The sequence below is a fragment of the Anoplopoma fimbria genome, chromosome 2 (assembly GCF_027596085.1).
Source record: "Anoplopoma fimbria isolate UVic2021 breed Golden Eagle Sablefish chromosome 2, Afim_UVic_2022, whole genome shotgun sequence".
Taxonomy (NCBI): Eukaryota; Metazoa; Chordata; class Actinopteri; order Perciformes; family Anoplopomatidae; genus Anoplopoma; species Anoplopoma fimbria.
This window is the reverse complement of record NC_072450.1, coordinates 14,967,858-14,983,905: the sequence shown is the minus strand read 5'-3', so window position 1 is coordinate 14,983,905 and position 16,048 is coordinate 14,967,858. Positions and strand designations below refer to the sequence as shown.

General features: G+C 36.7%; 2 protein-coding genes across 6 annotated transcripts; one reads left to right on the top strand and one right to left on the bottom strand.

The window, feature by feature from the left end:
• Positions 1 to 9: 9 nt before the first annotated feature.
• LOC129108143 (phenazine biosynthesis-like domain-containing protein 1) lies at positions 10 to 4,213 on the bottom strand. Its single transcript, XM_054619826.1, has 10 exons — positions 4,031 to 4,213; positions 3,698 to 3,797; positions 2,539 to 2,637; positions 2,135 to 2,244; positions 1,665 to 1,694; positions 1,411 to 1,499; positions 1,124 to 1,215; positions 720 to 803; positions 411 to 473; positions 10 to 235 (listed from the first exon to the last, which is right to left on the bottom strand). The coding sequence occupies exons 1-10, from the start codon at positions 4,112 to 4,114 to the stop codon at positions 123 to 125; spliced, it is 864 nt and encodes a 287-aa protein (XP_054475801.1). The 5' UTR covers positions 4,115 to 4,213; the 3' UTR covers positions 10 to 122.
• Positions 4,214 to 4,863: 650 nt separating this feature from the next.
• hnrnph3 (heterogeneous nuclear ribonucleoprotein H3 (2H9)) lies at positions 4,864 to 13,841 on the top strand. Of its 5 annotated transcripts, none has more exons than XM_054619793.1 (11): positions 4,864 to 4,932; positions 5,892 to 5,984; positions 6,490 to 6,645; positions 6,916 to 7,059; positions 8,442 to 8,580; positions 9,422 to 9,621; positions 10,901 to 10,996; positions 11,338 to 11,453; positions 12,260 to 12,395; positions 12,762 to 12,818; positions 12,965 to 13,841. In XM_054619793.1, exons 2-11 carry the CDS (start codon positions 5,897 to 5,899, stop codon positions 13,042 to 13,044), a joined length of 1,212 nt encoding a protein of 403 aa, XP_054475768.1. In that variant the 5' UTR covers positions 4,864 to 4,932; positions 5,892 to 5,896; the 3' UTR covers positions 13,045 to 13,841. The 5 variants fall into 5 exon arrangements, with proteins under 5 accessions (XP_054475768.1, XP_054475777.1, XP_054475759.1 ...); XM_054619802.1 differs by having other exon boundaries at positions 4,870 to 5,067; XM_054619784.1 differs by having other exon boundaries at positions 4,870 to 5,159.
• The last annotated feature ends 2,207 nt before the right edge of the window (positions 13,842 to 16,048 follow it).

The window sequence follows — 16,048 nt, the reverse complement described above, 5'->3', positions numbered from 1 at the left end:
ATAACCTCTTTAACACTTTATTTAAATTGGCTTTTTTTAAATCATATGGTACAAAGCCTGTGTTTCGGTAAATAACAACTGTCCAATCATCCCCAACCCTCCTAGCTTGCATGTGGCTGTGGCTATAGTGTGATTGTTCCCTGCAGCACAGTGACGGCCTCTCCAGATATATTGATTCTTCCGTCGTCTCTCACTTCTAGTTCCAGCTCCCCGCCTCGACTGGAGCACTGGTAAGCTACACAAACACAGAGGGGATAAAACGAGTGTCAGTATCTGTTTATAGTGAGAAACAACGCCTAATATCAAGTCACACAAAAATAGACTTTGCCTCTGGCTTAGTTTAAATGCATTGGTTTAGAGTTAGAGAAGTTGATCAAATCAAATGTTAATTAATTAGATTAATTAATTACCCAACATTTTCTTCTTTCCTAGCTTCTCAGACCAGTAGCTACCCAGCACGGTGTGGGCAGAACCTGCAGAGACATAAAAGACAACTTTACTGCGTGAGTGCTTTACATGTGAGACTACATGTTTTTGTACTTTTTGCCAGGACCTGTGTTGGACTACTTAGTTATTAGAAAGTACTTTACCATTTAAACAATTTGCAACATAATATCCCACACTCTGTAACAGAACAAAGACTGTTAATTTGTGGTAGTGGGGCTAGTAGTAGTAGTAGTAGTAGTAGTAGTAGTAGTAGTAGTAGTAGTAGTATCTACCAGTGACAGGATCCTCAGGGATGCCATTCCATGGAGCAAAGTATCTGGAGTAGAAGTCGTATCCTGGTTGGTTGTCCGGGGATCCTATTGGCAGATAAAGAATGACAATTTGATTAACGACGGCTTGTAGTTTTCACACAGGGCTGGTCTTAATAGTATTCTGTTAACATGTCATATTTGTTGGCTAATCGGCATGAAATCTTCAGTGAATATGAGATGCAACTTATAGGGGAACTGATTAAGGGTTTAGCATGTCAGTTAAGGCAACAAACAACTGAACTGTTACTTATTTTGTTGAAGACTTCTAACTGTGGTACCACTTTAAAATCACTGCATATGGTCAACAAGTCATAAAGCTGTCCAACAATCTCCCCCTGGTCTAACTAGTTTTGAGCTCTGATTACCTTTCATAGTTAGGATTAGTCCTTTGACTCTTCCACTTTTCTCACTGCTCTGGAGAGCAACAGGGTCCACTTTCAGACTGGTCAGCACTGACCTGAAGAAAACACCCCATTAGCACATGAGCAGAGTCACAAACAAACCAGGCAAGACACAAGTCTTCTGAGGCAAATATGTGATTTTTGATTTTGGGCTATACAAAATAAATTGACCGATTTAAGAAATACTGCCAATGTGTGAAGATTAATGTCTACTATACTATATTCCTTTTTTTGTGTGTGTTGATTGTAACCTGTCACAGCTGTCTGCCAGTCGAACCATTAGTTTTTTAGTGTTAGCACTCAGATAAACATCCTGGATTGGGTGGTTTCCAACTGCAGCCTTTATAACACATGCAAGAGCAGAGACACCGATTAGCATGCAAACAACACAGGAATGTAATCACACTGACACATACTATACAATAGAGAGGTGTTCATGTATAGACAGTGAAGCATGAGTCTACTGTAAATATGCTCTCACAGAAAGAGAACATGTCTTACTTACCTTTATGAGGTCTCTGAAGTCATTGGCATCCTGAGAAAACAGATTTTTAGAAAAAAACTGTTAGAATAATATCTTTTTGTTGTGTTTTGAAATACTTAAAAATTACTGAAAAACTTTCTTTGGAAACCTTGCAGTGCTAATGCAGGATGTTTGAGTTCTACTCATCTAGTCGCAGCTATATGTTACATTATTGTGGGATGGTTGCCGTTTGTCAGTTTAACAAAATAAGTTTTCTTAATGTAATGCTGATTGACGTGATGGTGTTGTAGACAATGAAGAATGAATGTTATAGATGTTGAAAGGGAAATGACTGTTTGAGGGATGATGTTCATTACATATTCTATACAAATATGAACTCAGGTGCATAGTGTTGGTAATGTTTTCATTCCTAATAGCCTTGCAGATCCACAAAATGTATCCTCGCTTCTTATAGCATTGACCTGATGCGTTTGTCTGATCTCATACTGTACCTCCTGGGTGGGTGGGTTGAGAGGAAAATCCATGACGTACCCTTCCCCCTGCTGGACGACAGCCAGATCTCCACTCCTGGTCTCAAACACCAGTTTAGGATTCACATTCTCTAACAGATGTAATAAATACACATAGAACATTATGCTCACAGGCTAGCTGATGAGCTTGGTTAAATGAAGTGTACATGTAACTGGCTAAAGTGGATGTGTTGACTAACAATACTTTATCATGTCTTGTATCAAGCTGTGCTGTGTATTACATTGAAGAGCGTTACAATATGAACAGCTTTTTTACTGTCAGGTAAATCATTACAAAGTATTTCAAACTGCCTCCTCGGTAAACTTAATGGATTCCTGTGTGTGTCTTTTATTTTGTTAATGTCTGTGTTTAATTTGTAACTTACTCTTATGCTTGAACAGCACCGCTGCAGAGGCCAGCGTGGCATGACCGCACAGATTCACTTCAGTGGTTGGTGTGAACCAACGAAGTCGAAACCTTGATCCTGTTAATCACATGGTTAATGGTTTGCTTCAAAGTTAGCAAGTTTTCACCTTAATGCAGATGTGTTGTTTTAATGTGTACAATAAGTACAGAGTGATAAGTAAGACCTATTTAAATTTACTTAAGGCTATATAAACCTGTGCGTGAATGGCACTTACATTCCTCTGTGCAGTTGTATCTTTTGTGAGAAACTGCACGCTGTGTTTTTTAATTGTAAGCTCATTGCATTGTTCTTCCAATAACCAACAATGCAAGTATTTGCTGTGTGTTTAACTTTGTATCTGTCAGACTGCTGAAGACAGGAGTTTTTTTCTGAACAAACAGAGGCAAAATTACCTCAACAAACTGCACAAAGGTTCACAACGGTGCCTTTTTATCTGCAACCAGAATATCTTAAACTACTGTGTGACTTGTGGTTAAACCTTTGTTCCTTATAGCCACTTGATTACCGGCAATGATTTATATGTGTATAATGACTTTGTCAAAGCGACGGCTTAAATCAGTGTTATCAATTTAATCCGTTAATCTGTTTGTTTCTCATTAGCCCGCCTGGATTTTCTGAACAAATCCTACAGTGAGGACATAAATGGCAAATGAGGATTGTCCAGACTTGCAGATAAAACCTGCACTTTCCTCTGAAGGTAACACATTTGTGTTGTGCTTTATGTTCTGTACTCACAGTTACACAGTATGTGAAATTGTGGCCATTTAGCATATTGTCTATAGGTTATTATGTCAAGACAGTCCAAGTGAGTTCTTTACCTTTGCAGATTAACTGTGCACATTGGACACTGTGATGAACATTGAGGCTCTATTAAATTGGCCATTAGCAGGTATTCAAGTCTTTATTGTTTGTTCTCCATTTTTTCTCCCCATCTAAACTGCTTAAATAACAACACATAGGTTGTGCATTGGTATGGTATTGTAAAAGCACTGGGTTTAATTATTGTAATGAATACTAACCTGCACAGACTGGTGCATTTCTGTTGTACCCACCTAATAAATCTAAATTCATAGCTTTAATCAATAATAAAAATGCATTAAACCAAATATTATCTGACCTGTGGTAAAATTGTCAGAGGGGTTAATCCTGGTGATGAAAGCTGTCTCTGAAAGGTTCATCTCTGCTGCTATGCTCTGATACAAATCATCTCTCAGTTCCTGTTAGAAACACATATGAAATACACAAACATATGTTTTGTTTGGACATGCAATCATTATACACTCAGGAACATGCTCATAACCTATGATAGATTAAAAAATGCTTAAACTATGTCTATTTTACAAAAAAATGTCATGATCCTTATCTTGATATATTTTCAGCCATAACAGTCCTAGGATAGTCTACATTATGACATTCCTGTAGTCACATAAACCTGAATATTCTTACTCACATGCATAAGTGGACAAATTGCCGCAGGGTTTCCCTTGTACGGTAAATTAGTAAAGGCATCTATCGTATACACTGGAATCTCCATTATGATTAGACAGAAATATGAAGATAACTTCAAATTAAAAGAGTCCCGTTGAAGATTTGACCTGCTGCTGTCGATGGACTTTAGACCCTTCAGTCTGTTTAGTTTCAGCAGGCTCCCCTCAGCGTCACCCTCTGGCTGGGTGCCAGATTATAAACCTCTGTTTTCAGCGGCACGACTAGTGTGTTAATGTCATATGTGAAATAACAAGCCCATAAAAACAGTAAATAAATTAACTAGGGTTCTGCCAGTTTGGTCTTAGTTCATTCATAGTGCTCTATAGCCTGTGTAGCATTTAAAGATGATCTGCCTGTCTCCAGAAGTATGAAGAAATTACTGCCACTGCGTACACAAAATAATTTTAATTGGCTTCATATATTTTCATAAACATTCTCAGGAAGTTCGTTGGGCATTATAAACATCCGCCACCTTTAATTACAGTTTAGAGAGAACACTAGTTTTGATACAACTTTAATATTATTTAGTTTATAAGCCTACCATAACTCTTTTTATTTTTATTATAACTATTTTAGTTATAAGTATTTATACTTATAACTAAATATATATATATATATATATATATATATATATATATATATATATATATATATATATATATATATATATATATATATATATATGTTACATACTTGTTAATAACACTTGCAAGTTTTATTAACAAGATGTAAAAAAAAAATAAAAAAAAAACTATCGTTCTCGTTTAGTGTCCAAGTCTCGCGATAACAACATACCTGAGTTAACGTGAGTGACACCTGAGGCTCGGGGCAGGAGGAGCTGGAGACCGGGGACGAGACGCGTCTGTGAGCTCATTTCAACGTTTTCACACATCGATCACTGACGTCTTATGTACTCATGTGTGGTGATGCGTGTTGATGTCCAGGGACGGCGTGCGACCGCGGGGAAGTGAACTCGTCCGCCCTGGACGTTTGACCGCTGTCAGTGTCCTCCTGTTAGCCTTAGCTGCTAGCCTGCTAATGTTAGTTAGCTAGCTAGCATTAGCACGTCAGCCTGGTAGAGAGACGTGAACGTGAGTAGAGGACGAGGAACCCTGAGCTGTCAAATGATCTCCTGTGGCGACACTCAAAGAAGAAACGTAAACAGAGCATTTAGCGTCTTGTTAGGATACCTTACTGACTGTGGTGACGTTAGCTAGCAAGGCTGTTGGTTTCACTTTGAGAAACAGCTCCAATGAGGAAGTAACAAAAGTCACCTTAATGTTTTTAACGTTGAAGTGACCTGACAGCTGCAGTGCTTAATCATTAGATGTGTCTAACCACGGGATCTGCTATTGCATAACATGCTGTTTCTAACTAATGTTACAGATCATTATGCTGTTCTCTAATCTGGCATTTAATTATTGTTCATAACACCAGCTCCCTGCAAAAAAGTTTTTGTTTAATGTGTTACATTAAGGATATATATATATATATATGAATGATGTGCATATGATGCACTGTGCAAATATATTTGATGCATGGCTTTTATGAGTTGGTACCGGACAATAAGAACATTTCAAAGCAGTTTGTTTAACACATGTATGTATAAAAGATGTTTGCACAGATAAGGCTCATAATAATTTTTTCGATTTTTAGACTTTGGGTCCAGGGATTGAGCAGTGCGAGGAGGTCAGGATATGGGGAAGCACAGCATTATTTAAAGATGACTGTGTGATAGGCTTAGGCCAAGTGTCTGTATTTTATATACGTATTATTGACACACAATTTAATGTCTTGCTGCTGTGTTCTTCTCTCTGTGCCAGTGAGAATGTCTTTGAATGAAGAGGGTTATGTGGTTCGGATCAGAGGATTACCGTGGACCTGCACGCAGGAGGAGGTTGCCAGTTTCTTCTCTGGTGAGAATACACACACATTTCTTCAAAGCTTGAGGCTAACGGTGTTATTAGTAAGTGCAAGACTGAAGTTACATATTAAGCTATAAACTCAGCTATATTCTTAGTGTTGAAATTGTGATCATATATTTCCCAGGGTATCATCCATCATAGTGAATATGATAGTTTTAATGCAAGTGAATATTCTGAATTGAGTACAGAAAACTGCCTTCAACTGTACTTTGTGTTTAGACATGTAAACACAACATAAAGCATCACAATTGCACCTGAATATGTTTTGTTGATTGTGGAGGTGAAAGTTAAAAAATGTTTTAGCACCATTCTGCTGGGTTATGCAATAGAAATCTGCCATTAAACGCATTTTTGTATTGATTGCATGATTGTAAGTGACTTTTGACTTGTGAGTCCGTTCAAGAATTGTCTCTCCCTCTAACAACTGTTTTGGTCAATGTCTTAGTTTGGGAATCCTTTTAAGGAGATTTCAATCTATCTTACTACCTTTTTACAGACTGTGACATCGTTGGTAAAGTAAACGGAGTGTGCTTTACCTACTCTAAAGAAGGCCGTCCAAGTGGAGAGGCATTTATTGAGCTGAAAATGTCAGAGGATTTCAAGAATGCCCTTGCCAAGGATCGTAAATACATGGGACACCGATACATAGAGGGTAAGCAATATAACCGATATTATCAACAGACTGATGGACCAGTGAGTGTTTACCTTTTGTTGTCTTTCTCTTTGGAACCTCTCACATTGCTGCATTGTGAGAGGTTATTGATAGACACAGTGCAACATACTCTGTTGCTGACATCTCATTGGTTTACTGTAGAGTGTGGTTGCATGTGTGTTTTCCATACTATTAAAAAGAGTCATTTAGTGTTATTGTCTTTTCATATCTTGATGTGTGTGACTCCATTTGTCTGTGTCTCTGACTTAGTGTTCAAGTCAAATCGTAGTGAAATGGACTGGGTGCTAAAACGTAGCGGTCCTGCTGACTATGACAGCTGCAGCGGCTGCATGCTGCGACTTCGAGGTCTTCCGTTTGGCTGCAGCAAGGAGGAGATTGTTCAGTTCTTCTCAGGTACACAATATTTAAACTTTTGTAATTATTATTGAATTTTATTTATTATACACCATTTATCTTAATCTGAGAATTTTTGTTCCCAGACATGCTGTAGTTTTATGACTGTGGACACCACAGTGTAAGGGTACTGACAGAACTACAGCTAGCTTTGAAATGTACAAAAGAGCATTTTAGCCTGCAGTGCAAAGCAATCAAATAACACAAAACCACTAAAAGAATTGTCAGATGCATGTAGGCTCTGCATACATTTCACTCATGTCTTGGTCAGTGTTTAAGTATAGCGCAGTGTCACATAAAATGTTTCAGAAGGCTTCATAAGGCCACAAAATAGTTCCAACTAAATAAGTCAAAGAAAAAGTCCACTATCAGTTCCTTAAACCGCTCCACGTCCAAAGACCCAAGTAAAACTTAAAGCCACAAGATGTACAACAATATGTACAATGTCTATCTGATTGTAGCATCTTAACATGATTCTGATAGCAAGTTCATGTTCTAGATTTCACTTACATTACAAAGTGGTTTTATATTGAATTATAGTCAGTCAATATGTCTCTGTGTCATAGCCCAAAGGCCTAATGTATGTTTGTTCTTGCAGTATAATCATAGGCTTAGTGTCAATATAGTGTTTTCTCTGAGCAACTTCAATTTTTCAATTTCTCCCAATGAGGCGAGAGCGCATTGGGCTGCTTAGAGAAAAAGCATAGCACCAAGCAATCTATTTTCAGCGCGCTCTGACTTGACTGAGTGCTTCTAGTTGAAGGCCCTACCAGCGCTTTAATGCCAGAGAAAAAGTGCTATATGGACACTCAGCCAACTGTGTTTACAAATTTGTCCATGTTATGAGTTGTTAGTATGCCTCTTACCATTTAGTGTTAGTTATACACTTTACTTTGCATGCATATGCTATATGACCTTGATATCGTGCCCTGTAAAAGAGGTTAAAAGATAGTATGGGCTGGCCTGGTTTGGCTGAGGGGAGACAGTCCCATGATGCTGATCTGGGGTCAGTACTTCTAAGGTAATCAACACTTAAGAGTAATTATAGGCCAGTGTCATTCAACACTCACAAGTAATGATTTTGCCAGACCTAAATTCAGTTGTGTTTAAGAGAAAATGTTAAGTCTGCATCCACTTAATTTTATAGCTGCTGACTCCAGGCCAGTATTTGTTTCGTTCCCCTGCCGGGCACTTTACAAGTTTAAATTCAGTCCTCTTAGATGCCCCTTTGTAATTGAGTTTGATTAGATACTACACCAGATATTTATTCACCTTCATGACATATATTAAGCTCCAGTGATGCAGTGGGTGTTGTTCTTTCTATTCTATACATCTATCAGTCTACCTACCGACCTATGTATTTATGTGTGCTTGGGTTGAAGGGTTGAGAATCGTGCCAAATGGGATTACTCTGCCAGTGGACTACCAGGGGAGGAGCACAGGGGAAGCCTTCGTGCAGTTTGCCTCAAAGGAGATAGCAGAAAAGGCTCTGGGGAAACACAAGGAAAGAATAGGGCACAGGTGGGACAGATGGGAAAGGGACGGGCTGGACGGGGATGGGCTTCTATTGCAGTATTTAATGGGTGGTCATATTATAGTAATTATGGTATTAATGGGATGGATTCTGTTGTGGTCGAATGATAAGCATGGGTTGGTGTGCTAGAATAATTATGGTAAAAACATTGATAAAGTGGGTCAAATAATTGGGCTGGTCATGTGATATTTATCAAAATGATAAGGGGATGGGTTTAATGGGTTTATGCATTGTAACAATTGTGACATGTTGAATATTGGGATGATGTATCTAATTTATAAATTAAAAGGTGGTGTGATTATTTTATACCATAGACAAAATTGCTGTTGGGAGCTCTGTTGAACTGTGCACATTTGGGTTTATAAAATCATTGTATCGGCACTTCCTTTACATCCTTTTATACATGTATCTTACAGATAATTTACTGTGGATAAACGGGTTAAGCGTAGAGGTCAGTCAAGGCAGCCTCTACCATTGAAGCATCAAACTTCTTTCTGCAGTTCTTAATCATAAAAAAATTATCAATGAAACACATAAAGCCCTGTAAGGATTTCCTTTATTGTAAGTAACAAGAGGTGAAGTTGGTGTAGAAATCCTTTGCTACAGCCCTAAACCCAGCTAATGATGATATTTAGTTGAGGGGGTTTAGTCATCCAGACCCTCAGCTCCAGGTTAAATCTACTTAGACTACTATTTAGAATATTTGTCTTTTGTGTGTTCATCTTCTCTCTCTGTAAATCATCTATGTATGTAACCTGAGCTAAGCCATTTCTACTCCTTAACCGTCTCCTCTGCCCCCCTCCACCACATGGGCATTTCATGTTGCAGGTATATAGAGATTTTTAAGAGCAATCGCAATGAGATCAGAGCCTACTACGAGCTTCCCCGGCGGGCGATGGGAGCCCAGAGACCGGGGCCCTACGATAGACCCATGATGGGGGGACCCAGGGGAGGGTTTTTTGGGCCCGGGCTTGGCCGTGGTGGGGCTCTGATGGACACCATGAGGAGTGGAGGGGGCTATGGAGGAGGTAAGCAAGCTTCTGTATTCATGCATTAAGGTATATTTTTGATTGAAAAGTGTAATTGGTCAGAGGTAGTAGAAAAAAACTATTTAATCATGCAGAAGCCTTTGTTTTTGGTTCAATATAGGACTCTGAGCAGTACAGTAATATTTGTGAGAGTCGATAGCCGCTTGTTGACTCAAGAGACGTGAAGAAGAGTTCAGATGTAACATTGGTATGTCCAACATGCAACAGCAAAAGGGATCTGCAGACCCCTGAGCCACAGCCTGTAAAGGCACACTGCAGTCGACATGCTTAAGTCGATTCGCAGATCCCTGAAGCATTGCCCCCTGCTGCTACACCTAGCACAGTATTTTTAATTCAATGTGTATTAATATTGAAAGTTTCTTTCAAGACTGTGCGTCATTGAGTTCTCAGCAATACACCTGCTAAGTGAGGAGTATGTGAAGGACTCACACATACATGCGCATTCAGACAGAGAAGGATTTATATTTAGATGATGCTGCTACAGCACCAGCTATTGGCAAAATGCCACCAATATGGTCATGGTCACTCAGACATCATATGTAGACATGTCAACCAAATGTGGTAAATAATTAAACCACGCCTTGCTGAACAGGATCACTACAAACCAATAGCATTCACCTCCAACATTGCAAAATGTCCTGCATGCCTCCCTCACACTCTCCATCAACACCTGGACTCCCCAGTCACTATGACAGGTCCCTTTTCATAGACCTAGCTCTGTCTTTAATACCTCTCAACAACATCTGATAATCGGCAAACTCCAACATCTTCACGTTGGACCTCCTCATCCGTTGGATTCAGTTTCCTCTGTGACAGACAGGCAGTCAAGATGAGCACCAATATGTCCCCAATCATCACATTTAACACTAGAGCCACCCAAGGCTTTGCTCTGAGACCCTTTCTATACACACTCTGAGTCTACACCAATGACTGTCTTAAATACTTTAATATTCTTATGACCCGGTCATACTTGCCCTTCTTCGATTGCTTTCTTCACACAGTCAATTAATCAAATTTAAGCAACCTTTTTTTTTCTGCCATAATAACTTTGGTTTACCCTTCACCTTTTATGGTGGAAGGGTTGACTGATGGTATCCCCGGCCCAACAAATGTCATATTTTCCTTTTTCTGAGCCAGCAGTAAACTAGTTTATTATCCAGTTGGCTTGTTATTCAGTTCTGTCATTTATGATGTGGAGCAGTTGGTGATGTGAAAGAATGAGACCTGCTTTAATTGTGTTATGGTTTTCTGTGTCCAGGTTACAGTGACTTTGACAACTACAATGGTTTCAACAACTACTGTTTTGGCAACGGCATGTTTGATGAGCGAGTGAGAGGAGAGAGAGTTGGAAGAGGTAAAGTCCAAAATGTAGTTACCTTCTAGAGTCTGGCCTTTTGAAATGTTGAAAACATTTTGAAAGCCTCATTTTGTTTAGATTCCCTTCTAAAAGGCCAAAATGTCTTCCAGTAATTTGGATTTAGCAAAGCAGCCGATTTTGTCCTTAGCTTGTAGTCTCTCAGACTTCTTGACAATAAAAATATTTAATAAGAAACATTAATATTTACATTAAACATATTCACTGTATTTTTTTCTTCTTCCATTGTTTTATTTCATTAATGTTGTATCAACTTGCTCTTCTACACTGCTAAAGGTTGCATTGGTAATCTATGGATGTATTTGTGTGTTTTGGCTCAGGGATGGGAGGCCACGGTTACGGTGGTCAAGGTGATGTTTGCTCAAGCTTCCACAGCGGCCATTTTGTCCACATGAGGGGTTTACCTTTCCGTGCCACAGAGGGAGACATCGCTAAAGTAAGATCACATAAATGGTCCTCATTTAGACCGTATTAAAAATGTTGTGGGATTTCAGTCCGCGCCATCAGATCTGTAGCAATTACTGTCACTACTGCGAGCTAAAGTTCAGTAACTAGGAAGCTCTTCTAAGCATGGATTTCAGTAAGAACTTCACCAGAATATTCATTTCTAGTTGGTTAATCCATCTATAATTTTGCTGCCGCTTATCCGCATTCAGGTCACGATAATGCAATGAATTACATCATTAAAAATGATTGATAATTGTTGCGCAGAAGTACTGAAAAAATGTCAAATGAATATATATAATTCTGGATGTTATTGTTTCGTCTGGTTTTCAATCATACTTTCACACTGCAGATTGTATGAATATAATCCTGTTCAATAAGCTTTCTTTACAAACATAGAATGATTTGATTTGTATAGCCCAATATCACAAAAATTTGCCTCAGAGGGCTTTACAATCTGTACATCATCATCTGTCCTTGGACAGAAAGAAACATCTTATAGGGCAATAGGGCAAAACAATTAAGAAACCTTAGGAGAGCAACAGAGGGGGGATCCCTCTGCCAGGATGACCAGAAGTACCAAATATGTCATGTGTACTTGAACAACAAAATAAAAGTACAATATAGTCAATCCATATGACAGAACTGATACATATGAGAGTAGTTATAGTAGTAGCAGTATATCTAATATAATAATAAAGATAAAAAAAAACAGTAATAGTAGCAGAAATAGTCATAGAAATGAGACTAAAAATAGTTGTCATAATGGTAGTAATCTTTTTTTCTTTGCTCTTGTAGTTCTTCTCTCCTTTGAATCCACTGAGAGTTCACATCGATGTGGCTCCTAATGGCAAGTCGACTGGAGAAGCAGATGTGGAGTTTCGCTCCCATGAAGACGCTGTAGCAGCCATGTCCAAAGACAAGAACCACATGCGTATGTTCTCCCTTTTTACTCTTCAGTTGTCTGTTCTTATGTTGGTTCTTGTGACACCTCTGTTTCACACTACGTTCATGACACAAAACTAATTGTCGACTAACTGCAGAGTGAATCAGTTATATCTACAGAACCGGATTAGATTGTTGTTGTTTTAGATTGTTGCCTTTGAGTTGGAAAGGTTTAATTGTTTATTTTCATTTCACTTTTAAAGCCCATTAAGAAAATATGATCCTTGTATTTTTATAAAACAATATTTTAGTTATTGAGAACTAAAAAATGAAGCAGGTGCATTTAATTAACATTTAACAGCAGAAGAAACAAAAGTTCTTCAATATGAATGATGGATTGATGTTTTCTCCACAGAGCATCGGTATATTGAGCTGTTTCTTAACTCAACAGCCAATGGAGCAGCTGAAATGAGTGAGTTCCCTAATTATGTTACATAAAGTATAAATAAAAGTTGGGTGCTAGTTCTTTACATTATAGTTTAACTCACACTGTCATTACTGTCATGAGAAATTACTTCCTCCTATTTACGCTGACCTATCTTTTCAAAACCATCACAGGTCGTGGCGGTGGTGGTTACTACGGCAACCCGGGAGGGGGCGGAGGCTCACGGAGCAGCGGGCTGAGATGTTCATACTGATGATGTCATCCCTATTTTCAAATCCATCTTGACGTTTGTCTCGCGTCTATTCAGGCCACACTTACTCGATTCTGAGCAAAAGAGCTGATCTGAAGTCAGTCACTTGTTGTGTAACAGTCGTTCTTTTTATGGTGGGGTTGTATTGAAACTCCACTTCCGATACAAGAACAGAACAAACCAGATTTTACCTTAACAAGCACTTAATTATTATTACACCATTCCTGAAAGCATAGCCAAAATATAAAGATGTAGGTGCTGAAAATGTTTGAAGGGTCATATAGGAGATTTCCTGTTAATCGTATATTTTAAAACAATTGGATATTATAATATTGTTTTTCATGATTCACAAACAAAGGTACATTTTCTCTGTTATTATCTGCTATTATTTTTCTCTATGATTTTATTAAGAAAAATCTAATATTTTCTTCCAGAGTTTTGAAAGACGGAGGCAACTGTATGAGTTTTAGTTTTTATGACCCCAAAGGAACACACTTAAAATTGTCTCGTTTTACATCTCACTGTTGGCAGGAAATGTTTTCAGTGAAGATGAGACAGAACTTTATTTGACACAGCTGAATGCTGTGGGATTTGATACTGGAGAAAATAATCATTTTGTGGCACTCTGGAGACCGAGAACGGTCACTTTGAATCTAATCAGTTGATGTTAACTCTGCTTTGACTTGTCGTTGGTGTTAAGGTGAATGATGCTTTTAAGGAAGGTGGAGCAGTGAGAAGCTATGACAAAACCTTAAAAGTTTCTGTAGTTGGAAATTCTGATTTAAAAAAAAAAAGACTTATTTTTAGCAGAATATTTGACCATCCTGTAATACACTGGGTCAAATTGAATTTCAGATCAGCTTTCTTGGTTTGAAAAGTTTTGTAAATGTGAGCCGGTGAGTTTTTTATGAATGTTTTCAAAGTTCATTACAGAATTTAAAAACTAAGTTTAATATTATATTCTACTCTCAAAGAGTGGAAGTAAAATAAAGTCTATATTTGAGCTGTAAGAAAGCTTATTCAGCTGTTGTACATTTTGCATAATAAATTTTATATTTAATTCTCTTTTTGTCTCCCTGACTCTGAAATATCTTTTGAAGAGGCATTTGTATCATGGTTGTGAATACGTTAAAATAATAGCAATAATTTAAAAAGTAGTAGATGTTATATACATTTACTGTAAATGGTTTAATATGTATAACTGAGGTATATAGGTTTTCTAAATATTTATATTAAAGCAGATTTTATACTTTCATAAAAAAATGAAAGTGTTTTTGAATAGTGCATCATCAAATTTTCACTAAAAAAATGTCATCGTATAGTATAACATCAAAAGTTAATAGTATAGTACGATATCGACACGAACAAATTCATGGATTAGTATGTCATAAAATTCTTGTAAAAAGAGACCATTGTACAGTAGGTCACCAAAAGTCATAGTAGTGTATGCCATAAGAATGTCATATAAAAGTCATAGTATAGTAATCTTTAACAAATGTCATATTATATAGAATTTCAGTAAAAGTGTCAAAAAGTCATACATAAATGATTGCATAGCATGTCATTAGATTCATATTATAGCATGCCAAAAATTTGCCTCAGATTCATGGCATATTATGTAATAAAATAAATCATAATATATTATGCCTTAAAAATGTCATAAAAAAAAATAATATTTCAAGAAATGTCATGTCAAAAAACAGACGGTCATAAAACATTTTTCGTAGGGCATACGAAATGTTGTACTATTCTATGTCATAAAATGGTAAACATTTTATCAAAGATTTTATAAAAAGTAATCGCTTAGTATGCCTTAAATGTCATAAAAAGTCAAAATATGATAAGCAATAAAATAATGATGCCATGAAATTTCATAATATAGTGACCCTTAAAAATATAATATAAAAACTGTCATAGTATTGGTTGCCATGTCATAAAAAATGTCCTAGTATATTATGTCATAAAAACAGCATAGTATAGATGCCATAGAAAAATGTCATAGTATAGTACGCCATTAAATGTAGTACAAAATATAGTTTGCGATAAAAAAATGTCATAGAATAGTGTGCCATAAAAATTTCATACAAATGTTACAGTATAAATGCCATAAGAAATGTCTTTATTTCATGAAATAGTATATCAAAACAAATGTTATTTATTTGATAAAAAGTCAGTATGACAAATAAAAGATAGTCTAATCGCCATAACAATGTCGTAGAAAAATTACAGTATAGTTTACAGTAAATTAAAAAGTCATAGTATATTATTCAATAAAAAACATCATACAAATTGTCATGTTATAGTGTGCCATTAAAATGTCATGAATAAATTTCATAGCATAGATGCTAAAAAATATTTATTTTAAGTGTAAGTATATTATGCCGTACAAAATGTAAAACATAGTCATAGTATACTATGACATAGTAATAGGAAAATAGGCTAAAAAATTGTCATAAAAATGTCATCATAGTATAGTAGGGCATAAGAAATGTCACCAAAGAGTCAAAGTATAGTCATAAAAGTGTTTATAAAACTCATAATAGGGAATGGTATAAAATTGTCATAAAAAAGTAATGGTATAGTAAGCCATGAAAATTGTATAAAAAAGTCATAGTATAGTATGCCATAACAATGTCATAGAAGAGTCCTAGTATAGCATGCCATACAAAATTTCATAAACATTTCATATTATAGTATGCCTAAAAATAGTATTTAAAAATATCATAGGATAGAATGTCGTAAATATGTCATAAAAAAGTTATAGTATAGTATGCCATAAAAATGTCATAGTTTAATTAGTCATGAGGACGAAATAAACAAAGGCATGGAGCAGAATGTCAAAAGTCATACAATAGCATGCCATAAAAGGCATAGTATCATATATCATAAAATTCTCATCAAAAATGAATAATATAGTATGACTCAAAAAATGTCATTAAAGATTTCATATTATAGTATGCCATACAATTGTCATTAAAAAGTCATAGCATATTATGCCATGAGAAAT

Coding starts and splice junctions, on each gene's coding strand:
- LOC129108143 (XM_054619826.1), bottom strand. CDS start 4,114: ATGGAGATTCCAGTGTATACGATAGATGCCTTTACTAATTTACCGTAC. Junction 3,798..4,030: donor CAATTTGTCCACTTATGCAT/GTGAGTAAGAAT, acceptor TGTTTCTAACAG/GAACTGAGAGATGATTTGTA. Junction 474..719: donor CCCTGAGGATCCTGTCACTG/GTAGATACTACT, acceptor ATGTCTCTGCAG/GTTCTGCCCACACCGTGCTG.
- hnrnph3 (XM_054619768.1), top strand. CDS start 5,858: ATGTCTTGCTGCTGTGTTCTTCTCTCTGTGCCAGTGAGAATGTCTTTG. Junction 11,454..12,259: donor CAGAGGGAGACATCGCTAAA/GTAAGATCACAT, acceptor TTGCTCTTGTAG/TTCTTCTCTCCTTTGAATCC. Junction 12,396..12,761: donor CAAAGACAAGAACCACATGC/GTATGTTCTCCC, acceptor TTTTCTCCACAG/AGCATCGGTATATTGAGCTG.